This window comes from Athene cunicularia, assembly GCF_003259725.1.
Source record: "Athene cunicularia isolate RWA chromosome 2 unlocalized genomic scaffold, athCun1 chr2_part1, whole genome shotgun sequence".
Lineage (NCBI taxonomy): Eukaryota > Metazoa > Chordata > Aves > Strigiformes > Strigidae > Athene > Athene cunicularia.
Window position 1 is genome coordinate 129936993 of NW_020799095.1, and position 26220 is coordinate 129963212.

Consider the following 26220-nt stretch of genomic DNA (forward strand, 5'->3'; position numbering starts at 1 on the left):
CCACCAAACATATAAGGCAAGAACAGCTCCTGCCTCAAGAAGCCAGTTATCTCTGGGAATAATAATTAACCTCTGAATGTCAGTTTTCAGGTTGTGTAATCAATTTTTGGGTGTTCAAAAGTGCCTGGATGCCTAGTGACTTACTTGATTTGTGATTTGTTTCTCTATTTTTAGCAGTGCTGAGGGGTTAAGACCGTTCTTTCACTAATATAAATTAATTAACTCCACTGATATTAAGTGATGGGCAGAGGGTTCCTCTAAGCAAATGTCAGGTTCTTTGACTTCATCAATAGTGGTAAACACTATGTGGTAAATATCCCAGTGCTTACTGCACAATTATTTTTTATTTTTAAGGTACTTGATACACAAATAGTGGCTGTTTCTAGACTTTGCTCATCTTCCCTTTCATGAACATTTTAAATGGAAGAACTATGGCACAAACACTCAGAGCTGTTAAAACACCAACGCTATTGACCTGCTTTGATCTTATGAATGGCTTTCAAAAACATGTTTGTGTATTTATTACAGATCATATTTAACTTGCTCTGAGTAAAATAGAGGCAATTTTGATGTGGCAACATATAGGACTTAGATGCAAAATGTTAAGAAATATATAAGATTGTAACTTTACTGCATGTAGTACATGTGTTCTCAAAGAATTCATAAGAATTCATATTAATGGTTGGACTAGGTGATCTTCAAGGTCTTTTCCAACCTAGATGATTCTGTGATTCTGTGATTGAAGTGTACATATCAGGTACATCTAAGTATAGCAGATATTTGGAAAAAAAGGAACATTTTCTTTTCATTGTTTGAAACAGTATGTTAAAAAGTCAAAATGGTGCCTAGGAAAAAAAATGGCTAAAGAAAAGAAAGTGACTGTTTTTCACCTACCTTATTTTTGAGGAATTATATTCCTCACTGACAGATTTTTTTGCCATTTAGGACCAGACTATTGTGCTCTTCAGGACCATGGCTGTGAACAGGAATGTGTTAATACAGATGATTCCTATTTTTGTCAATGCCAAGAAGGGTTTAGACTTAATCCAGATAAGAAAACATGCAAAAGTGAGTAATTCTTTGGACATAATAAAGTTCATCTGCTTTTATTTCTTAAACCCGCTGTGAATGGTTTCCCTTCTGAAAGGATGAAAGTTTTCTCTATAATTAAGGTTGAAACAAATGTTTCTTTATAAACTTGAATTTTAACAAGCCAGACATGCTGGAAAAATATAGTTTGCAGTTTTGTAGACTAGATTGTATATTAGATGTTTTCTGAAGAGATTTATGGAAACGTGAGGAATAATATGTACCAAAGTGGCTCAAAATCAATAATTTCATTACTTGTTTGAAACTTCCTGACCTTGTCTTGTGTGACACAAACAGCTTTTTAAAAAAAATAAAAAATCACCTTGCTTTGCCCAGTTGGTTTAGCCAAGGATAGAGATGTATTTCATTAGCTTGGGAAAGTATTGTATGGTAACATAGCTATTAAAATCAACTTAAAGTCACACAAAAAATTTCACAGTTTCCTAAAAAAATTGCAAAGAGAGCCTCAGCAATGTCAGGATTCTAAATGAATCACACATACTATTTACATTAAAAAGAATTCCATGTTACAGCTCTCCTTGAGTAGTGGCCTGGAATCACAGCAGCTTTTCAATGTAATGTTGTTAAAGTTTAAGGAGAATATATTCAGCAAAATTAAGTGGCCTGTTCTTGAGGGGAGAACTGTACTGCTGATATTGCTTGGAGCAACATAATTATATTTCTAGATGCTCATAAAATTTATGTGGTTTTGGAACTGTATTTCCTTTCAGTCTTAAGGATGCATTCTCATGAAGCATCTTTTTCTACAGAGTACTGGTTTGACAACAATCCATGCTATTCTGGTTTTTATTATCTATATGATATTTTGATATGTTCATGTTTTTGCAGATTGGATGTGCCTTGTTGAGTATAGGAGCAAAAGAACAGCATTGCATAGAATATTTATTGCCAAGGATATTATTGCGAATTAAAGGCAAATTGTAATTCCCATTTGGGGTATTTTTCCTTAACCTTGAGGGCCTTTGGATTTGGCTGTAAACCCAGTGATGTTTCCAGGATTAAGCTCCTATTCCAAATCTTGTTATAATAAGGCTCATGTTAGATAAGCTTGTAAAATAAAGCAGAACATTTGCATACAGGCCCTCTTTATAAATCAGGAAGAATGCATCACTGGTGACTAGCACCAGGCATTCCTCCTTCACTCTGCATGACTTCTGATGAATACAGGAGCAGGTCTGTGGGAGTCAAAGTGAAGTCTTGCATAGCCAAGTATTTGCTATCTGCTCTCAGATCCTCAGCTCACTATCAGCTTTAACAGGTGTCCAAAGCACAGAATGCAGTATCATTTAAGAAAAGTGAGTTTTTCTGAGCCATTTTACTTCAGAAAGCCTCATGGCTGGCTCGAGTTCTTTACTGTTTTTCTCTCCATAGAAGCAAACTTCTGTGCTTTAGGTCAGCATGACTGTGAACATGAGCGTGTTAACATGGAAGAGTCATTTGCGTGCAAATGTCATCCTGGATACGCCCAACGACATGATGGCAATACGTGCAGAAATGAGTGTGTCTCATGAACTGCAGCGACTAGTTACTGCAGTGGGGCGAGGTGTGAACAGAAAGAGAAAACGCTCCTAGGTCCCTTCTGAGATCTGAGCTATGCAAACGTATGTTACTGTAACATCCACCACAAGCCAGGCCTAGTGAAGTCATGCTATAGTGAGATCCCTGATCCAATAGAGAACTAAAGCATCATCTTCTCCAATCCAAATAACTGGGAAAATGTGTTCAGCCAAGGTGTCTAACACAAAGGCAGTGCTTACTGTTGAACATCTGTATCATTGCTATGGGCTGTGTAAACTGTAGCATAACTGATACTGATGTATGCTGATATGTGGAGATATGTAAAGACCTCCCCCTTCTATATGTTTACACTTTCAATGATCTGTTGGATAAAATGTCCTCTTTTAATACGAATGTTTCTAAACAAAGGATCAGCGTTGCACCAGAAACACCCAACAACATTGCCCACTTGACCTCACCTAGTTTTTAGAAGATACTTTTATTGCAGAGAAGTATGTTGCACATCATCTAAAATATTGGCAGCATTTTTCCCTGATGTACTTACAACATATTTTTCCAAAGGAACACTTAGGCACTGAAATTTTAAAAAAGTTGATAGGCCAGGGAGTAATTACTTTTAAATAAACTGTGATAAAGCCATATTTAAGAAAACTTGGATGTGTTGCAAGAACTCAGAACTTTTGAACAATTAGGTTTTAGTCTGTCACAACTTGAATATCTAAAAATTAATGTATCCCAAGACACACATTGTTTTTAAAAATACTGAGCCTTCCTGTGTCTCTTCACTGCCTTGTATTTTTTTACACATGCAATGAAGCACACATGATGACCAAATTGACAGTTATACTAATTTCTAAAGCCTGGTAATAAAAAAAAAAACCTTTGAAAGAGTATGTTACTAGATTCTGCATGAGAACCAAAGTATTTAAATCTTAATGTTCACATTAGTGTGGGTGTTTGTATTGTAAAAGATGCTGCCAAACAGATGCAGTTTTTCACAGAGAATACAGGGGGATTTTATTTCCTTTTTTTTTTCCACATTTCTTGTATGCTCTGAGAAGTTACACAAGCCCCTTCATGATGATGTAAACTCTTGGAAAAAGGAGAATGTTCCAGCTGGAACTTGCTTTAGCTAGTAAAAACTGACACCTCAGCTTCACTTACTCAAGCTAACGTTATCTTCATCTATGTATAATGGTAAATCTGGACCAATTACTGCAAACTCATTGCTTAGTCAAATAAACTAATAAACAGCAACATTTAGAACTAAGTAATTTTACATTAAGTACAGAATATTTTTGTGTAAACAAATATCTGCAGACATGCCTGTTCACATCTGTAAATGATTTGCAAATAGAGACAAAGGAGACCATGTTTGTGTCTGAGGGAACTCCACTACTTATGATCAAGTTAAGCTAAAGTGATCTAGGCCTATGTAACTAAAAATAGCCATTAACAAGTCAGTGATAAAATATTATGAGGAAGTTCAATATAAAGCTTTTTTCCTAAAATATGATTTTTCTGTATTTACAGAACAGATTACATAGTACATCTGCAAGTGCACATATCTCACCCTACTGCTTTGATGTCCATTCTATGAGACAATATAATTTTTAAACACTTCTCTCTCCTTTCCCTCACCCTTTCATCTTTCACACAACCAGTTGCATACAAGACTAAAAAAAAAAAATTGTTTTATCTTACTTAGAATAGGAATAGGAAAATCAAAGAAAAGGAACATATTAAGACAAACTCATAATTCATATCTCCCCCACTAGGCTTTAACTGCTTGAACCTGCTGTCAAGTTGAAGTTTTAAATTGGTGATTTCTCATCCTGTTGAAAAAGAATTTACTGTTTATGAAATAATCTGAAAGTCCTAATTTCTATTTCAAGAGTTACTAATATTCATGCTTTCTCTCTGAGAAAATTTTATGGTCAACAAAAGAGAGAGTCTTGCTTTTTAAGAAAAGCAAGCATGATTCTGCAGGCAAGACTTTGAGGTTCTCCCTTCACTTTGCATTAAAAAAACCTTTGTGGTTTTTGGCAAGGGAGATCTGTGCTTCATCCAGTTTGTTATCTGCCAAGTGGAGTTGTTATATTCATTTCACTTATCTGTTGTTAATTAACTCAGGTAACTCAAATAGGTGGGGATACTGCATAAATAAAAAGCTGTACTGATGTTTTTCCCTTGCTCTGCAAAGGCATTGTGTACTAATTACAGTGTCACAGTGTATGTATCTAAGGCTCCAATGTGATCTCTTCAATTAACATAAATCAATAGGAGTGGACCACTGTGCTGAAAGCAATCATGGCTGTGAGCAACTGTGCCTAAATACGGATGCCTCCTATGTCTGTCAGTGCTCTGAAGGATTTGTCATTAATGAGGACCTAAAAACCTGCACACGTAAGTCTTGTGAGAACCTCTTTGATCTCAGCTCATCTGGAAAAGGACACACCTTCAATTTATTCTTACAGTCTGCATTTTGATAATACTTTAATAATGATTTGAAGGCAGAAACAGACAGAAAAAGGACTTAGGAAAGGATACTTGTCAAGACAACTGTAAATCCTCACATATTCAGAAAAGTTTTGGAAGATCTGTTCATCCCTAGGTGTTGAGGACAGATTTTTCAGTCACATGACAAATGTGTCTGACTGACAGGTCATCTTGACAGCAGTGTCCCCCAGGGCAAACTGCATCAGCTTACCTGAGGCAGGAGTGAGAGTCCCACACTGAGCTTTACATTTTGCATGGGAACCCTTAATAACTAAACAAAAGTTGTCCTGACAGTTCTCCACGCTTTATAAGTCTAATGATCCTTGAGAATCATTGCAGTTTCACAAATAGCCAAATTGTCTCCTTCACTGGAAAAGTAATATATAGAAAGGGCCAGAAAAGGAGGAATGTGAATGCACTTTGCCTGTTGACTTATTCTGGACCTCTGATGAGAGAGTTTTGGCCAATTTTTCTACAGATTCTGGAAGTACATTATTTTTCAAGCTTGTTGAGTGTTGAAGCAGCTCCAGAGTTTGCTCCTTTTCTTGCACTTGAGCAACACAGTTTTAACAGAAGTCAAACTGCAAGTGCTCAGGCACAAAAATGATCTAGGGTGAAGTGAGCCAAATCAGCAAAGGCAATTCGTCTTTGTCTTTAACCTTGTCTTTGCCTCCATACTAACTTTTTTAGCCCATCTGATACCTTGACAAACTTTGCTTCTGTCTGCCACTGCAGCTCTAGAAGATGGCAGACAGCAATGCAAAAGCAGAACTAGTGTACATGTAAAAGCAATAGGGTCTACTATAAACAATTTTTCTAGGCATTTATCTAAAAGAACCACTGGAAATTTAGAAACAGACAAACTATGGGGTTTTATTGACTTGCAAATGGAAAATCCCTTTTCCTTTGTAGTAAAAAGAGATCAGTTTTTTCACTCTTTATTTATTTTCCTCGTGGACATTTTTAGACTATAATAAAAAGAGTTTTGTCGCTTTGGGATTTCCTGAATGAGCAGCTGAATGGAAGAGATTAGCATTTAACATATACCACTCCTAATGGGAAGACATCTGGGAGTTACAATTCTGGTGTCATATACATGGGCACAATGTATCTTAAGACAGCTGTGGGAGCACCTGAATGGTAAACAGATGTCTACTCTGACAACTCATTACAAAAAAATGAGGTGACTCTGTGTGTATCCAATAGATACAAGTGCTGCCTGCAGGATCCCAGGGGTCCTATGTCTTTGTATTACAGAGAAGAAATACTTAGGAAATTTGAGATGAAAAATGGACCATATTTGACAGTACTCGGTATTTACAATTCTTTGCAAAAGCTTGAACAGTCTAAGGCAAAGCCCACTGAGGTCCCTGAGAGGTTTTCTGCTTACTGCTGTGGCAGCTGGGTCAGGTGCACAACTGAGTTCTGGGGACTGCCACCTTCACATTTAGAGACTGTATTTAAAGAAGAGTGTTCACAAGGTACATTTTATCTCTTTGCTACTGACTTATGTAAAATCATTGCTGAAGTGTTTTGTTTTGTTTTTCTTAAATTCATTTGTAATACCAAGACATGGACTCTATTGAGCTATGTTAAGCATAGGAAAGTATGATTTCTCAACTCTGCTTAAAGCAATCAATGGAAAATATACCACAAGGCCCTCTTACATTTTGTTGAAGCTGTATGTGTATTATCAGATAAGGAACTGGATTATTGTTTAAGCAGTTCAATGTATTTATATTTACTTACTTATATGTCATGCAAATCCTAGAGATGAAAATTAGTTGATTCATTATTTGTTAAATTTTTTTAACAACTTCAATTACTCCTACAGGAGTTGACTACTGTGCTCTGAGTGATCATGGCTGTGAACATTTGTGTGTAAATAGTGACAGATCTTATACTTGTCAGTGTTTTGAAGGATACAGGCTTCGTAATGATGGGAAAACATGTAAACGTAAGTTATATTTTTACCAACTCAGAGTTAGATTTTTGTTACACACATAGAAGAAATCTGTAGGGTAGGATCTGATAGCCTAAACGTTGCTGTCCAAAGTAATTTTAAATGCTTAAGTATTCCAAAAGCTTATAGTTTCCCCTTTGGTGTCATATTTGCCAGCAGTATGTAAATACCTTGGATATACTAAGGCATCTAAAGTGGTACTGGATGCATACTTTTAGGCACACCCTAAATGTCTGTGCCATTTAAAAAGTATCCTTGAAATTTGACTGTTGTAGATCCAAAACTACTTTATTCTGACTTACATCCTTATATGGGACAACTGTAATTTTCTTCCCAAATCAAGGCAAAAATATATGATGTTTCTAAAGTGTTATACATCATGAAGCCTGCGATATTATTAATGGAATGGTAGTTTAATCCAGCATGGGATAAGGATGATTGCAAAAGAGATATTGTAATCGCATTACACATTTGACTACAATATCCCATTATGATGAGGGGCAGATATCAAGAAAATATTCATTGCAAATTTTTCTCCATTTTTATAGCTTTGATCACTAAGTGATCAAAGAAGAATCATGAATCAGTCTCTGAAAAACACACAGGCATTAAGTATTTTGTAACTGTATTCCCAATAATATCCATAGATGTCATCAACATCTGCTGTTAAAAAACATTCACAGAAAAAAAAAAATGAAGTCATCCAGATATTACTATGACAAATGAAAAGCTCCTTATTCTCAGTTTGTGTATCACAACACCGCCCTACTTTGTTATTCCATGCCAACAGAGAAAAATTCTGCTTGTCTCAAAAAGTACTGACAATCTAAAAGCAAGTGAAATGATCTGTCCACGCAGAAGTCCAGAGGGAACTAGATAGATTGGACCATTGGGCAAAGATTAATGGGATAAAATTGAACAAGTCCAAATGCTGGATTCTGCACCTGAGACAAGAGTAACACCGGGCACAAGTATACATTGGGAGAGGAGTGGCTGGAGAGTAGACCTGCAGAAAGGGAGACAGGATCAGTACAAATCAGCAGTGTGCCCTGGCAGCCAGGAGAGCATACCACATCCTGGGGTGCATCAGACACAGCATAACCAGCCAGTCAAGAGGTGACTATTCCTCTGTACTGAGCACTGGTGCAGTCTCACCTTGAGCACTGTGTGCAGTTCTGGGCCCCACAATTTAGGAAGGATGTGAAGGTCCTTTAATGTGTCCAGGGAAGAGCAACAAAGCTGGTGAAAGGGCTGGAAGAGATGTCCCATGAGGAGTGGCTGAGGACTTTGGGCTTGTCTAGTTTGGAGAAAAGGAGGCTGAGGGGCAACCTCATCACTCTCCTGAGGAGAGGAAGCAGAGAGGGAGGTGCTGATCTCTTCTCCCTGGTATCCAGGGACAGGACACATGGGAATGGTTCAAAGCTGCACCAGGGGAGGTTTAGACTGGACAGAAAGAAGCATTGCTTTACCAAGAGGGTGGTCAAACACTGGAACAGGCTTTCTAGAGAGGTGGTCGATGCCCCAAGCCTGGCAGTGTTTAAGAGGCTTTTGGACATGCCCTTAACAACACACTTTAACTTTTGGTCAGCCCTGAACTGGTCAGGCAGTTGGACTAGATGATCAATGGAGGTCCCTTCCAACTGAAATAGTCTATTCTATTTTGAGTCCTTGCAGGAAAATAGAGGGTGTGGGGAAGAAAGTGAAAGCAAGGTGTTAATTTATCTGATGTTAATTAATTTTATTTTATTTTGAAATATGAATTGCATCTAAGTTCTGTCAGAAAGCCACACTGAACATCTGCTTGCCCAATTATAGCTGACAATCTTCCAGAATTTCACAGCAGGATCATAACATTTGTCTTGCTTGCTACCCATAAATACTACATACACTGAACTTTGTAATCCTACTTCACAGAAAAATGACAAACACCTGAACTTAAGCACGGAGGAAAAAAAAAGCGTAACTATTTCAGGTTTGAGCAATTTCATTATTGGAGATAAAAATATGATGATAGAAAGATAGGATTCTCACCAGAAAGTGTACTTGAAATGTTGATGAGGGATTTAGGTGCCTTTGGAAATCCCTGTGGGTCACTAATCTGCATGTTAGGGACACATGAAATTCTACTCTGGAACTGGAGCAGTGCACTTTTCCTTGTTAGAAAAAAAAAAAAAAGACAGCAAGTGCTAGAAATGATTTGCAGGATTAAGTTTGCAAGGGCAAGAACATTCAGTAGCTGGGAATTGTAACATTTCGAACATCTTGCTCATAACTAATACAATTTTTTATCTATTAAATTATTCCCAGGTAAAAATGTCTGCAAATCAGTCAACCATGGCTGTGAGCACATTTGTGTTAGTGCTGACAATTCCTACATCTGCAAGTGTCGTGAGGGATTTATATTGAGACAAGATGGCAAGACGTGCAGAAGTGAGTGACCAGTATCTATTGACCGTTTTTGCATGTGAATCAGGCAAGGGAAAAGAGGGGGTTTTCACTTCTTACTGGGAAAAAAACTTCCTTTTGATATCTACATTTTTTTTAACATGTTCTCATTTGAAACCTGTATTTATATCAATCACTTCCAGGACGGGACATCTGCAAATCAGTCAGACATGGCTGTGAGCATATTTGTGTTAATGAAGATGACTCGTATGTTTGCAAGTGTCATGAGGGTTTTCTGCTGAGAGAAGATGGCAAAACATGCAGAAGTAAGTACTTAGATAATTACACAGACTTTTATGTACAGTATGTAGATTTGTGGAAGTGTTTTAACAATACAGCAACAGTTTACTCTTAATAATATAGGACTAGTGTTGTTATACTCGCTAGAAGTTTATAAGAGCCTCTGTGGACAGAAGTAGTGTATTTTAATAGTCAAACTGATATGACTGGAGACAAAAAAGACTCACAATTTTTTCAGGTACCAAGAATTAGAAGGGTTTTCTGCCTAAATTTTTGCCCATTTCTTTCAGTGATTATTAATGGACTAATAAAAGCTATTACTTCTCCCTGCATGATATATTCACTGTAGATGTGCTTTAACCAAATATCATCAACTATTCTCAGATAAAGACATTTGCAGTTCAGTTGACCATGGCTGTGAACATGTTTGTGTTAATGCTGATGAGTCTTACATCTGCCAGTGTTATGAGGGCTTTGCACTAAGGGAAGATGGAAAAACGTGTAGAAGTAAGTATCCTTATCTTTAATAGAAGATTTCCTTAATAACCTGTGCATTCATAGGTATGTTTTAAATACCAACAACCTTATTTTTTTTCCAGATAAAGATGTATGCAATTCTGTTGACCATGGCTGTGAACATGTTTGCGTGAATACTGATAGTTCATACATTTGCCAGTGCTATGAGGGTTTTGTATTGAGGGACGATAAAAAAACGTGTAAAAGTAAGTTATTTTATGCCACTGTATTTTCTTGCACTCAGAGATCTACTGAAGAAACATACTGTGTTAGAGGTAGGTCTTATAGGGGATTTTGACAAAAAGGAGGCTAAATTCTTTATTTACTAGAAGTTTATTAATTTTCATCTTTAAATTTTTGGAAATGTTCTCATTCATCAGACTGTAGTAAATAAAATCTGAATTATTCCTAGATAAGGACATCTGCAAATCAGTCAGTCATGGCTGTGAACATCTTTGTGTTAATAATGGGAATTCATACACTTGCCAGTGCCATGATGGATTTGTACTAAAGCAAGATGGGAAAACATGCCGAAGTAAGTAGCTTATGAATAAAAGAAGAAATTTCATTTTCCTTTTATTAGATTATTCACTGATTCATAGTGCTCACAATGGAATATTGCTCTCTATAGACCATAAGGCTTCTATGAATTAGTTATTGTTTGAACTAAGCATACATTTCAGAAAATCAGCCAATGTTAAGGTTTGAATGTAGCTTTTAAAATGTGAACTTCATTTCTAGATTATGTTGTGTTTTAGTCTTGAGCACAGGATGTTGCTGCATTTGATGGGCTGAAGTTTTACTTGACACTGTGTTGTTCTGCGTATATCCATGCAGATCATGACTTAAGCTGTTCCTTAACCTCTTCACATGTTCTTTTGTAAATGATAAGCAAATGAAACTCCTTCAAGCTCTTTGTATGTTTTATAATCTTTTCATGTCTCTCGTTGCTCCCCTAAAACTTCTGCTATTTAACAGCTTCCTTGTGGGGGCACCACAGTGGTACAAAGTCTTCTAACAGGAGACACAGCAGAGTCCAAGGTAGAGGAACTATAGCCCACCTAATTCTTATTTGAATCTACCTATGTTTTTAATATTCTGCTAGTATTTGTGTTCAGTTAGTTGTCTATCATGATCATAAGCTGTCATAAGACTCTTAGTCACACAGGTGTCCCACATCCTGTGAGTACAGCCTTCATTCTTTGTTTCTAAATGTATAAGCTTAGTTCTGACTATTTTAAAATACCTATGATTTGCTGTTATCCAGCTGCAAAAAGATTCATGTCTCCTTATATCAGCAGCTGCTCTATTTTTATTTGCCATTCTCCCAAAACTGGAGTAACCTACAAACTTTGACAGTGATTATTTTCTATTTTCTTTTGCATTGTTCATAAAAATGTTAAGTAGTAGAAAAGCAGGACAAATTCTTAGAAAGCAAACCACTTGATATTCCTCCATATACAATTTATTCTGAAGACCTCTTTAGCCAGTTTTATTCCATACAAAGTTGATTATGTAGTCTGGGTTTTTTTTAAATCAAAATAAATACTAAGGCTGCTGCCTTACTGAATGCTCCATCGTATGAACAGCATGAGCTTGATGAGCCAGCCTCATAATCAATTTAAAAATATATTTATTTAGTTTTCCAGGATCTGTTTTTCTGTAACACTGAGTTGATTGATTTATAACAATTCTCTTTCTTGGATTTTACTCTGAATCAAGTTCCATGTTATCTATTCCATTATTTTAATGCAGATCAGTATCAAGCTGACAGGTCACAATGAAGTACTCATCCTTTTCAAACACTGGAACAATAGTATTTTTCAGTGTGTGTGCCTACACTGGGGATGCATCAGTGTTTTGGGGCTTTCTCAGAGTTCTAGGAGTTACTGAAAAATAACACTAAGCATCCAAGGTGTTCTTCAGCCAGATCTTTTACAACTCTTTGCTGCAACCTGCTGATTTAAAAATGTGTGTGGTTCAGTAGGTGCTGTGTGATCTGCTTCTTAGCTGATGAAACATTTCACTCCAGTATCATCAGTAGCGTATTTCATAAGTTCAGATCTGAATACACTAAACATCTTAAACATTTTTGCTTTAAGATTGGCAATTCTACCATTTCTGTCTATTACCAATACATTGTTAGAATGCCTTTTGTTCCTTATAGTCTTTAAATAACTTACTCATACTATCCTCTATTTTGTTGGTCATGCACCCCCTCATTCTTTATCTTATTATTTCAGTGCTTTCAAATTCCTAGTATTTTCATGTTCAGTAAATACTGTGATTGTGCCTTTCTTTCAATCATTATTCAAATCTTACAGCTGTTTTCAATTTCTAAATGAGGTTGCTTTATTAGCTACTCTGGCATTCATGGGACTACATTGGGGGGGGGCGAGTATCAAGTAAAATAAACAGTGCAATCATTCACTTCTTTTATTTATTATTTTCTCCCATCCCAAAATACTATGGATTATATTTGCTTTCATTATGTAAAATTCATCCTTTTGAAGTAATAACCATGTCTGCTGCTGGTTTGTATTTGATTTTGTTTATAAACAACAAATGTGTCTGAATTGCACACAGCTGTGTATAAGCAGATGCTAATTTTCACTTACATTATAGTTTCTTTTTTATCTGTTATAATGGGATCTACTTTAGATTGCCATGTCTTAAATGTAATGCTTGTTGAGTTAGAAGATTGTCATCTGTGGCAGTTTTTGGAATTTTTATATTGTAGCATAAGACCTCCAGGTAATTTGGCTCAAATTGAAGTTCTTGTAAAAATACAATTTTTCCTTACCTAAGTATTAAACCTAAGTATTTTACTGAAGAGTCAGTCTGAACTTGGCTGTCAGTACTATTCTACTTTCTATGTAAAGGTAGTTCCTTTAGCAATTAAGAAATTTTTGTTGTTGTTGCAGTGAAAAAGAAACAGAATCCTGATAGATGGCTCCACTTCCTTCTGTACTCTCTCCCATTTATCCTTCTTGAAGAGGTTTTAACCAACTGGTTTTAACATAGCAGTCATACAAATCCTCCCATCAATTTTCAGCAATACCAGTTAGATTTTATTTATTCTCTTAAATGAGTAGTTTCTTCTGGGGTTTATTCATGCAGACTCTTGGCACTGATTTAAGGATGTTAAAGAATTATTTTGCTTTATGTCCTGTGGTGTTTTGCTTAATTCTTTTTTTACCAGCATGAATTTGTGCTAAATGACTGAATTATTCCCTCCTTTCACTCTTACTGCCCTTTATATAAAGTCCTTCTCCTTCATCTGTTGTCATTGTTGTCAGTGGGAGGCCATCCAAACCATGCAATTCTTTCTGCTGAGATGGTAGAGAACTCATGTTCCATTTAAGCTAAGCTGTCTATCATTTAACTAGCCAGAGATTTGCTTTCAGTTTACAGGCTTCCATCTTCCTTGCTCATGGGATTATCCCCACAGCGTTTGTACTTATAAAAAAAGTTTAACTAGCAAACCACATTAAATATTATCTAACTATTCCCAGGCAAAGATATTTGCAAATCTATCAACCATGGCTGTGAACATGCTTGTGCTAATGCTGGTGATTCATTTGTTTGTAAGTGTCAGGAGGGATTCCTGCTAAGAGAAGATGGAAAAACATGCAAAAGTAAGTAGTCTGATATTTATCGGCATACTTTCTTTCTGCAGCTCATGCTCGTGTAGAAATGAATTAACTAGTGAGAGCTGTCATCTGTTTTCAGATAAAGATCTTTGCAAATCAGTCAACCATGGCTGTGAACATGTTTGTGTTAATACTGATGATTCGTATATCTGCAAATGCCATGATGGGTTCCTACTAAGAGAAGATGGGAAAACCTGCAGAAGTAAGTAGCATGAGAACTTCCTTTGATGAATACACATGTAATTGAGGTCTCTGCTGATATATGTTGACTACCAGCTCTTCTCTTTGCAGACAAGGATATTTGCAATTCAGTCAGCCATGGCTGTGAACAAGTTTGTGTGAATACTGAAGATTCCTACATCTGTAAGTGTCATGAAGAATTCATACTGAAGGAAGATGGAAAGACATGTAGATGTGAGTATTTTTATATTTGAGGCTTTTGAGTGTCATGGCTGTGAGTGTTTGCACATGTGTATGTTTGTGATTTCCAACTATTTAAGCCGGTTAATAAAAGATATCTCTCCCTAACGAACCTCACCTCACAAACTCCATCCACTCTTCTCAGATAAAGATGTTTGCAACTCAGCTGACCATGGCTGTGAACATATTTGTGTTAATACTGACGATTCCTATATCTGCAAGTGTCATGAGGACTTCATACTGAGGGAAGACGGGAAAACTTGTAGGAGTAAGTTCTGTACTTGCTGATGTGTTAATGAAACACGCTATGCAAGGGTAGTGTGTTATTTGTGTCTTTAATACAGAATCAACTCCATGGAAGTGAGGTCCTTCATGGAAGATTATTGCCATAATTTTTACAATTTGTGAAAGTTATTTACCTAGCTAACTGTGCTAAATATAATTTTCATTATTCCAAGGTAAAAATATCTGCAAAACAGTCAACCATGGTTGTGAACACATCTGTGTTCCAACTGGCGATTCATACAAGTGTCAGTGTCTCAAGGGATTTATATTGAGGCGAGACAGGAAAACATGCAGGAGTGAGTAGCTGAAACTTTTATGGGGAATATGTTTTTTCAGTTGTAAAAGAAATAACAGACTTAATTTCACTCAAATCTTGTTCATACCAGTTTTGCATTTCAGAAATGGTCTAATAAGGAAATTCTCTTAACAATTCTCAGATAAAGACCTGTGTAAATCCATTGACCACGGCTGTGAACATGTGTGCATTAATAATAACAATTCATACAGCTGTCAGTGCCATGAGGGTTTTGTCCTGCGACAAGATGGGAAAACATGTCGATGTAAGTAACTCAATAAGCCTGTCAGCCACTCTTCTCTGGCATTGCTACATAAATGAACAAATATGTTATACTCCTTTGTCATACATTCTTCAAGTATCATGTTTGGAGTCTTTGAATGTATAAATATGTTAAATGGAATATACATAAATATTTCTTTTTTTCCCTAGATAAAGATGTTTGCAAATCAGTTGTCCATGGTTGTGAACATATTTGTGTTAATAATGATGATTCATACATCTGTAAATGCCAAGAGGGATATGTACTACAAGAGGATCAGAAAGCATGCAGAAGTAAGTATATTTTTTTAAAGCATTTGTTTCTTTGATTTATAAAATTACTTGACCTCACTTCAAATGCCTCACTTCAAAATTATATAATATATGAAAGCCCAAAGCATACATGAGTGTGATGGAAAATGTCTTGAACAATTAACTTGATGCTCTTGTAAGCAAAAAACTAACAAATTGGAGTAGTTGTTTTGGTATAGCATCAAGTACAATAATAATTCTTTCCAAACTTCAGGAAAAAAGCCAAAGTGAAATCTTACTATCAAGGAATGTACACTTTAGTCAGACTCATCATCTGTGGAGCTTTTATCTTTATACTCTACATTTCAAAATACCATTAATTTTATTTGCTTATCTTCCAACATGACATGCTTGGAGTATGACATGCATTTATCTCATCACCCCTTAATACTTGGAGGAGAAATTCTTCTACTGCAACTTAGTAAAAACATTTATTCTGCAAAAATAGATGCCTTAGCTGGAGAGACTGTTATTACCAAAAGAATAATAACATGTTCATGGCTGATCTCAATTCTAACTAAAACCATTCACCGTGAACTGCTGCCCTATCTTGACTTACACAATGATACTAAGATGGTTTTGATATTCACATTCATTGCATTTCCATCGCCTTAGTACGTGTGACACATCTTTTCCTCAGATAGCTGCAGAAGGAAATTCTTGGACAGCAGTTTTAAAATAGAGCTATTGTCTAAGAAGAAAAGCCCAAGCTTTAAAGCTGAAAATTCCTTGTTCCTACACTGACTTGGTAACAGACATATTCAGTAATTTCTACAGTCAAAGTAATTTCTGCTGCACAATTCTCTCTTGCATACTGCTTACAGCATTCTTACTATACAAACATCAAAGACGAGTGGAGGACAAAGTTCATTTGGTCCAGACTAAGATGCAAATCTTACATTCCTTAGCATGACAAATTCTCCCTGGAAGCTACACTGGTCAAATAGGATCTGCAGCCAGCCCCTTGCACAGAGCATGTTAGTCCAAGCAATTCCTTTCCAGAATTTAAAAAAAAACTGGTAAAACCAGCCTGCAGCTTCAGAGACATCCTCCAGTCCCTAAATCCCCTAACCTTGTCATGGATGCACAGTGCCTACAAACTGCTTTGATATTTGTGTGTGTACTTGCCAAAAAAAAATGAGAACTCCAAATGTATCAGTCTTCTGACAGACTCACAGCTTTAATGGGTAAACTAGAAAAGGTTAATTTCAGCAATATATAAGCCTTCTAATTACAAGACTGTTAGACAGTCACAAGCAAAAAAAACATATATAAACAATTTTGATCCATGTCTAGCAGCCAGGCACATTTCTAGCATTTACTTTTTCACCTGTAGTTTTTTAGTTATTTTTCTGCCACTAGCAGTTTGTTTTATAAAAACATGTGCATTGTGTGAATTTTGTCCCCAGACGTGAACATCATCCTAAGCACTAGGGCAGGCTACCTAACCCTTCCCTTCTAGCTCAGCCTTCCCCATGCTCTTTGGCTTTTGAGTCACTGTTCCCTGGCACTCTAATAGATTTTCACTTTATATACAAGTGTGACTTCACTGACTCATTTCTTTGTAGCACCTTTACCTTTTTGCTACTTCTGCAACAGAAATGCAGCTCTAGTAGTTAAGTTAATATACTGGCCTATCCCTGGAATAAAATAATCGCAACTCTTTCTCTATATCCTACCTATGTTCTTTAGTTATACAGTTCTCTCCACTTAGTCATTCTTAAAATTTGCAGATTGTTGTTCTATTTTTAACAGTTGCAGTATTCTGCAAAACAGTCTGTTTCACTATATTTTTTGTTAAATTCTTGGTCATAGGCACACTCTTAACTTTTAATGTAGACTGTACACATCTTTAGACACACTGGCAAAGTTGGATGAGCCAGGAACAAGGTACTCTAGACGATCTCTATGCAGTCCCTGGATATCTAGGTCCCTTTCTCAGCTTGTGGAGTTTTTTCATTATCTGAACACTCTGCTGCTTATTTCACAGGATGCACTGAAGGCCCACTTGACCTGGTGTTTGTGATTGATGGATCAAAAAGTCTTGGAGAGGATAATTTTGAAATCGTAAAACAGTTTGTCTCAGGAATCTTGGATTCACTTGAAATTTCACCCAAAGCTGCTCGAGTTGGTTTGCTTCAGTATTCCACTGAAGTTCGCACAGAGTTTACATTAAGGCAGTTCAGCTCAGCGAAAGACATGAAGAAAGCTGTATTGCAAATGAAATACATGGGGCGAGGTTCCATGACAGGACTGGCTCTGAAGCAAATGTTTGAGAGAAGTTTCACAGAAGCAGAAGGGGCAAGACCATTTTCAGCAAATGTCCCTCGAATCTCCATTGTGTTTACAGATGGACGAGCCCAAGATGAAGTCTCTGAGTGGGCTGCTAGAGCAAAGCAAAATGGTAAGTGGAGATGTTTAGAATGGACTCATTCTAAAACGCAAATATTGTTAGAAATAAGATGTCATAATAGTATGGATGTGGTACAGCATGTGCTAATCAAGAGAGCATTTGCCATAGCAGCCTGGCTAGTACAGTGACCTCTGTAGCAGAACATCAGGTCTTTGGTGTTCGCAGGAGCCTCTGTAACAATGTATGTATGTCATCCGTAGTGCAGGACTCGAGTGTCTCACCACTAGGGTTCCATGCCATCCACAGGTAGTGGTGCTACCCACCTGGCATGCTATGCAGTGCCCTGAACATATCCAGTAAGGGTAGACATTTGATACAGAGATTTGGGGACACTGGGAACTTAATGAAAAATTCTAAGAACACAATAAGAAAGCCCCCCAACCTGTCTATTCAAAATAGAAATCTATCCTCCTGAGAAATACTATGGTAATAATTGATTATATTTTTATTTACACATACTCTGTATTTTTAGCCAATTTTATAGTGTTGATGGTGTTCTGGAAGGAAGATAGGTCCTCTTTACAAAAGGATATAGCTGTAGTGCTGCCTGTCTTTCTATGTGCCTTCTCAGGTGATATGCTGAAATGTAACTGTAAACTGGTGAGTTTTAATTTCGAGTATGTCTGGGCAGAAATCCATCCTCTAGGACACCTGTACCACAAATCAGAAACTTCTCAGCTGTGTAGCAGAGTCAATGGAAAATTGTCAAAACTTTTCAAGAAAATAAAGGATCCCTTTTTCTTCTCTGCAAAACATTTTGTATTTTATGAGAAACTGCTTTAAGAACCATGGCTGATGGCCCACAACAGAGGAAATAGTCAGACTTTAGAAGAAGATGCACATTTTTTTCTGTTCTTGTTGTATTAACTTGATATATTAATCATAACTTGATACATGATCAGTGTCATGTTGGTCAGGATTAACACCTCTCTCTACTAAGAGGAGGAAAAAACATCCAAGGATGTGAGAAGAGCACATGCTAACAAGACTGCCACTACAATGAAATATAACCAAAGTGGCTTTTAGAATATTGAACACAAAATCAAAGATTTATATGCTAAATAGCGAGATCTGGGAAAGTACATGGAAGATTTACAGGACTGAAGAAGGAAATAAGTACAAGCCAACCTTGCTTACTTGCTGAATGAAACCTCAGCTCAGGACTGATTACACTGATATGTGTAATGCTACAAGCCAAATCCATCCCCTGTGTAATTGCAGCCTAGGCAATGTAGTAATGCTGAACATGAAATTGGCCTTGAATGCTTTATCACTGATATCTCCAAGTCTTTAAAAAGCAACAGACCTCAGCATGACTGGTCCATTCATTAAACTGAATCAGCTTCTGGTGAATGTTTTACTTTCCTGGCTAAAGCACAATGGTGGACAGATTCATGACAAAGTAAGGAGATGCTTATGTTAAATGTTAAAAGTTGGAAAATGTGATTTTATCAGGCCCAGGATTCTTCAGCAGAAGGATTAAAGTTGCAATTCGGTGAGCATGGAGCTGTTATTACCCCATGATAATAAAGAGATGCCAAACTTCCTCATCCTAAGTTTTATCTGAAACCAAACAGCTGAGAAGGCAGATTCTGCTCTTGAATCTTAAAAAAGAGCTTGAAATTCTGTGAAGCTAACAGTTGTGTTATAAATCACAAAAATCACTAGTGGTAGACACTTTCTAAGCCAGAACTGACGTAAAGAGAAATGTTGTATCAGATCATACGTTCATGAGAATGAAATAACCACTGAAAAAGGAGATACTGAAGATCACTATGTTCTGTATTCATTTCTTGTTTAAAATCTGTCCAGTGAGAGCACTGTAAACCATGTCCTTCTTCCCTGCTTTCGGAGTGAAGAAAACTACAAATCTTCATTTATTTTCTCCCTAGCACATCTGCTGGGAAAATGCTTGTCCCAGACATCCCTGTTGTAAAGTTCTTTTTCTCCTAGCCCCACAAATCATTTCTTTTCCCCTGTTCTTTACCATCATAGGTCTGAGTGACTTTGCAGTGCCTCTCAGCCCACTGGGGTCCCTTAAGAGTGTAAGAATCTAGTCTCAAAGCACTCTGAGAATTTTGATGAAACATGATGTATTTATATTTTTCTAAAAAAATATCTTTCAGGGTTCTGCCCCATTTGCTAATATTAACAGGTCTTCCCATCACCCCAGTAATTAGCTTTATGGCACCGACCCTATGTACATAGGACACAAACCAGGAACTCGCAGTGCAATTGTGAAACTGAGTTGTGTGATTCTCTTGGATGTTTTGCAGTACTCTTTATGGGTTCATAAAGAACTACTACACTACTGTCAGTAGTGGCCAGGGAACTGTCATCTCTGTGTCTTAAAAACTACCTGTTAAATTACAGCAAAGCAGTGAGTTTCTACACCTCTCAACAGCTAAAGTATATTAAGGTGGTTCAAAGCCAATTTTGAAGTTACACAGCATATTTATTTCTTGTGCTCTCTCTCTCTCTGACTAATGCTCATTTTCTTCTCATGGAGGAACAAGGGTTTAGAACTGCTGATGTAATAATTATGTGCCATTTCTTTTTAATCTAGGTATAATTATCTATGCTATTGGAATAGGAAAAGCAATTGAGGAAGAACTCCTGGAAATTGCTTCTGAACCATCATATAAACACCTCTTCTATGCTGAGGATTTCACAGCTATGGAGGACATAAGTGAAGAGCTAAGAGCCCAGATCTGTGAAGGTAACAGTATTCCACTTTGAGACAAAAGAGGAACCAATGCTTAGATTTTTTGCAGGCTTAAAAGGACAACCAGTGTTATAGTGTAGGTCATAGATCACTGGTGTCAAACATTGCAAGGCGTAAGTCACTCACAGTAATTTTTCTGCCCTTTAATATGTGAGGAATATTTACCTTTAACCTATCATCAGGCAAAGGTATAATAATACATGTCTTTATTTTCATAAAGGTTGCATAAAAAGTACACTTCTGTGCCCAGAAGAATCAACTGCTCCCTCCCTTTTCTTTTTCTACAGTTAAGTCAGCTATGCACTGAACCCCACCCTGCCAAGGAAGCATGATCTACTACATCAGGAATGTGCAAAAATAATCAGGGATTTGTAATATCTTAATGAGAATTAAAAAATTACTCTTAAGACCAGTGGCAAAAAACCTAAACACAGCAACACAAATCATCAAAAGTTGTGGTACATATTTATAGAAGACTAAAAATAGTTCATTGAACATGCATTCACAGCTACAAAGAGTGGATCTCAGTTATGCATGAGCTCCGAGTTTTGCTCCACAAATGTGAAAGGTTTGTTCCAGAAAGCATCCTTCCTCACTCTGGCATAAACAGCCTTGATATAAACATTCCCAGCTGAAGTTTTGCAAGGAGAAGGGGGAATGTGAGCTGGGACGAAAGCTGTTCAGCCAGAGACAGGACAGCATGTCTCTCCCACTCACGCATTCCCAGGACTCAATATTATTTGTACATTCAAGTTGGTACCTGAAGCAAAATTCAGAAACACCACTGTGAATATTAGTCATAGCACTAGAATTGTGGAAGATTATTTGTTTTTCACAAGCTTTTATTTGGTTGTTTTTCTTGGAATTAAATGCAAATGGGTTTTCTTTCCTTCTTTAACATTACTGTGTAAAATTGACTGGCAAGCAGCAGTGCATTTCTTCCTCATACAGATGTCAAGGAAGAATCTGAAAAAAAGAATCTGAGAATGTTTCCTAGCTTGTATATTCTTTGTGTTTCTCTCAGTCCTAAGAAGCCCTAGTTCCATCTTTCTGAAATACAAAATGCTGTGATAATGTGAAACCAAGTCTGTTCAATTAACCTTCTTATTAGTCAGATAATCTCCTGATGACAGCATGTCATTTTAAAAGCTTGGGGAGATGCCAAAGCCAAAACTATCTGGCAACGGGTATAATACTCACTAGCAAACCCCAGAGCTCAGTGATGGAAATGCATCCTTCAGGTACCCACAGCAGTTTTAGCAACCACAATGTTCCTTTTTTATTTAAAACTGTTACTTACTATATGAAAAATAAGTAAATCCTGCCCCTTTGTGGCAGTTTCTAGACTACACCTCTAATAACAGCAGAGCTGGTGCCCCTCAGCTTCCATCCCCCTCCTCTCTCACCAACAAGCAATGCCTCACACCTGTGAACTGAGAACTGACACAGCCTTGTTTTGTGGACACTCCAGGACTATCTATTGCTCATCAACTCACACCACAAGAAATTCTGCCTCTAAGCCTGTTACACAAGCTGAAAGCTCATTTTCTTTTCCCTGTTTTGGTTTACAGCCTGAATTTTTCCCATCCAGGCAAGGGCAGTAATTTCATTTTTATTCCAGATTTGGTCTTTAGCTGAGGACTTCTGAGGCTCCAGCCTGTAAGGGCAGTGGGAGACCCTCTGAACCTCATGGACTCCACTGACAAACTGCCCCAGTCCCCACTGTGGATGGGCTGCATGTTTCCAAGTAAAACAGAAGCCCTCCAAATCTCTTTTGGGGTAAGGCTTTTTGCTTTTATTCTTCAAGAAAGCATCAGCCTTATAGAAGAGCTACTGATTAATTATTCTTGATAACTAGTAATAAAAAAGTGGTTCTCTCTTTTGCCTTTTATTAGGAGGAAATCAGTTGGACAGTTCCCACTCATTGCCCTGGTTAATGCTCATTTCTCATCTGACTGCAAGCACTAACTACAGCAACATCCACGTTATAGGTACACACTGCCTCTCCACCCCTGTTCTGAGCATGTGCATTACAGGAGCCTTTAATTACATGGTCACACACTGTATTTGTCACACAAGACCCCAGCCCTGATCAGATGACAGTGTGCAGCAGCCTCCTGGATAACATTCCGTTCTCCTTCCAAACTGTGGATCACTATCACTGGTGCAAACAGACACTACTTTTGAAGACATGCTTTTTGGAAGACACTTTCTCAGAGTCTTTAACAAAATACTTAGGTTTTGGTACAAAACAGAACACTGAAAACAAACCTTTAGCATTGTTCCCTTGAGTATTTATGTTGGCTGCACCAACTTCACCAAAGGAGTTAGGGTTGCAGCTAGCTGCTGTCACTACTTATTATTCACAGCTTTACAGAAGTGATCAGATCAGAAAACTCTGGACCCTAACCAGTTTCTGGGGAGTTTCTGAAATGCTCAATTTCCATCCCAAACTGGAGACCATCTGCCACACCTCTAACAGTATATCTGAGTCTTCCTTCCTGTTCCTTACATATGAATCCTAATCATTTGTCTATACCACCCCAGTGTCCAAAGGTCAAACTTTTCAGGTCAGTTCCTCTGCCTTTCCCAGAGAGCCTCCTCATTAAGAGCTGTAGGCTGAAGATTTTCTTCTAGAGCAAACCATTACCCAGGGTCAAACACTCAAGGTTCATCTTGTTTCTTCCCTCCTGCACAAATCTCACCATCCTTGTTCCCATGATCATCTGTCTGCCAGACTCCTCACTCAGTTCGTTTCATTCATTACACTGTGATCTCATCCCACACCTCTCTGCCCTGAACTCTCCAGGAGTGTTCCTTCCACCAGCTGGTTCCCACACAGACTTTTGGACATATATAAATATTGTAGTTCTGCCCACTGAACTCTAGTGGTCTTACTCAACCATTCATCTCTGTTCATTCCCTGTTCCTCATATTCAGTCATCCCAGTCCCCACCCAGAGGGTCTCATCTTCCCAGTGCAACTTTGCACAGCTGCATCTATCAAAATTCACTAGACCAACAGAGATCCCAATAGCTAAAACAAACCTGTAGGGCCCAGAAGCATCCTCCACTTCCCTATTGCACCTTCATGGCATATTAGGAGAGTCTGCACCATCACCTTTCAGTGGAGGAACTCCAGATACATTCAGAGGGAGTCCTGGATGCTCATCTGCTCCCCTGGCACAGTTGATAAAGTCATGCAGTTAAACCTATGTTCTTCAGCCCATCTGGGCCATTAAGAGCTCCACAGTTAACTGAAGGTGAAACATTTATTTCCTAGAAAAGAACCATTCTTAAGGAACCAAAACCACCTCTACTTACCCTCTTGCAGCAAGAAAGAGGTGTAGTGCACAGAGTGGCTGAGGTGGTTATACACCTACACATAAAATTGGTTTCCATTTCTCTCTTGACTGAAGAGATAAAATATATGGAGTTTGAAATAAATTCCTACATTTTAAAGACTATGCTGCATGAATTAGAATTTGTATTTTTGCTTATAACTGTAGTGCAAATAAAAACCCTACTGCACCCTTCTCAACACTCCCAACACCCTCATCAATGTTTCCCATTATAAAGGGGAAAATTGAAGGAGAGTAAGAAATTTCATTCTTCTCCAAGACGTTGTATTCAGTTCACCCCAAAGGATTGATGGATGACATGCAAGAATTTTCAATAAAGGACACAAAGTGGATTGCTGTCATTTCAGACTGCTTCACTACTATTAATCAATTTGTAAAGCGCTTCTGGTTTTGGAGGAGTTCCTCCAATAGTCTGAGTTGAAGGGTGAGTCCTGGAGTTTCCATCAACACTGAACCTCTTCTAAACTGCACAGGTATGAAGCATTCTCCATGTGTTATGACACAAAAACACTGAGTCACTAGTAAGAAACCTCTCTGCTTCTAGGGAATGTGAACATTTTTATTGCTTATTTTGTGATCTCATTTCCTTTGGCAATTTCTTTCTACCAGCCTTGAAAATGTCAGCTCACCAGCAGGATCCAGCATCTGGGAGACTTCGTAAGACTGGTCCACAGCCTTCAGGTTGGCTGTTTAACTCGGTGTCCTGCTGTCTCCCCATATTATTGCTAAATGGCCTTTTCATGCCACCTTCTGTAGAGAACCCTAACAATTCACCTAGGAGAACTGTTCATCCCATTCCCCTTCTTACCTTTCTCCAAGCCACCCTCCTTTCTGTAATTCAAACCTGCTTTGTACAAAACATTTGAGATTCACCATAACAAACGCATGGCTGCATGCTTCTTACACCATCCAAATGAATTATTTCATGGGGAAACTTGTATTTCAATACTGTGCTTGATATTTCAAAGCATGTTCAGCTTTAAATCACTTCTGTTTCTCACAGGAACCTTCACAACTCCCTTTCAGTTCTGCAACCCACAACTTATATCATGTATACAGTAAATGCAGCCTAACAGCTCGATTCTTTCACATCTTTGTATCCCTAGTCCTCTCCATGAATGATCCTCACTGCAATCAGTGAGATTACTAATTAAGGAGAACTCTGTGCATGTGAGTAGAAAAAAAAGTTACTGAGTAATTAAGCAAAGTGGGTTTGATTTTTAGAGTTTTGGGGGGTTTCCTGCAGGACCTGAATCAACCACAATAGCCATCACAGATGTCATTGCCTGTCCCAATCTTGCAGTACACCACAAGTATCTTTTTGAAGACAGTCACACTCACTCAACAGGTAATCATGTTACCTTCATTTAGAATAATACAGACTGCTCTTTAAATACAGATCTGAATGTTGTGTACTATTTTCCAGTATTTACAAAATCTGCCCCAGAGCATTCCTTTGGATGTTGATTTGAGAACAGGAAGCTGTATTAAACCTGCTCTGCATTTATAAGTCCTTGTCATTTCCTCCCCCATCCCTTTCAATTTATTCAGCATTTAGCTTATGCTTGACTGTTTCCGTTTTTCAGCAACAGCTTCAAAAGATAAAGACCAGTGCAAATGTGAAAACCTTGTGACATTTCAGAACTATGCAACCAATGAAGTAAGAAAACTCACTCAGCGATATATCCTTTAAGAACAATTGTTTCTTACATACAAGACAAGGGGGGGGCAGGTCACAGGAATCTAAAACACATCAAGTCTAAGCTGTCTCCATAACTCACATCAATCTACTGTAATGAAAAACTAAACTACGTAATAGATAGTTAAACTCCAAGACGCAAGGCTTTTAAGACTTGAAATCTGCCTCTCCTTCACAGAAGGGACCAAAATATTAATTAAGGATCTTAAATTTTAATAATTCCTAACAACAGTCCCCTTCAGGGACAGCAAAATGACACATTGGATTCAAGACTAACACTCTTTGCTTTGCATTATTTCTTCAGATGGTATCTGGGGGAGAGGGAGAACTGGCTACAAAAGTAGCTCGTTACAGAACATAAAATTCAGAGTGACCAATCCAAACTTATTTGTACCCAACTACATTTAACTATCAGATGAATGCAGTTTCTACTGCTTGAACTTTTCCTCTGTAAACACTTGAAAAACATTGATGTTGCATAAAAAGCACCTCAAATGACACTAGC

At 37.6% G+C, this 26220-nt stretch overlaps 1 protein-coding gene across 10 annotated transcripts in view; it reads left to right on the forward strand.

The window, feature by feature from the left end:
• MATN2 (matrilin 2) overlaps window positions 1–26220 on the forward strand; it is a 76963-nt gene that overhangs the window by 47906 nt on the left and 2837 nt on the right. The window contains exons 7-26 of one of the 10 annotated variants that reach the window (XM_026842026.1): window positions 946–1068; window positions 4912–5034; window positions 6962–7084; window positions 9398–9520; window positions 9679–9801; window positions 10160–10282; window positions 10375–10497; window positions 10704–10826; window positions 13807–13929; window positions 14024–14146; window positions 14236–14358; window positions 14510–14632; window positions 14823–14945; window positions 15087–15209; window positions 15377–15499; window positions 17508–17921; window positions 20497–20649; window positions 24626–24697; window positions 25263–25364; window positions 25603–25698. In XM_026842026.1, coding sequence (XP_026697827.1) covers window positions 946–1068; window positions 4912–5034; window positions 6962–7084; window positions 9398–9520; window positions 9679–9801; window positions 10160–10282; window positions 10375–10497; window positions 10704–10826; window positions 13807–13929; window positions 14024–14146; window positions 14236–14358; window positions 14510–14632; window positions 14823–14945; window positions 15087–15209; window positions 15377–15499; window positions 17508–17921; window positions 20497–20649; window positions 24626–24697; window positions 25263–25364; window positions 25603–25698 — 2682 coding nt within the window. Of the gene's footprint in view, window positions 1–945; window positions 1069–4911; window positions 5035–6961; window positions 7085–9397; window positions 9521–9678; window positions 9802–10159; window positions 10283–10374; window positions 10498–10703; window positions 10827–13806; window positions 13930–14023; window positions 14147–14235; window positions 14359–14509; window positions 14633–14822; window positions 14946–15086; window positions 15210–15376; window positions 15500–17507; window positions 17922–20496; window positions 20650–24625; window positions 25365–25442; window positions 25699–26220 lie in introns of those variants that run through there. The other 9 variants (XM_026842028.1, XR_003397725.1, XR_003397726.1 and 6 more) reach the window with 9 other exon arrangements.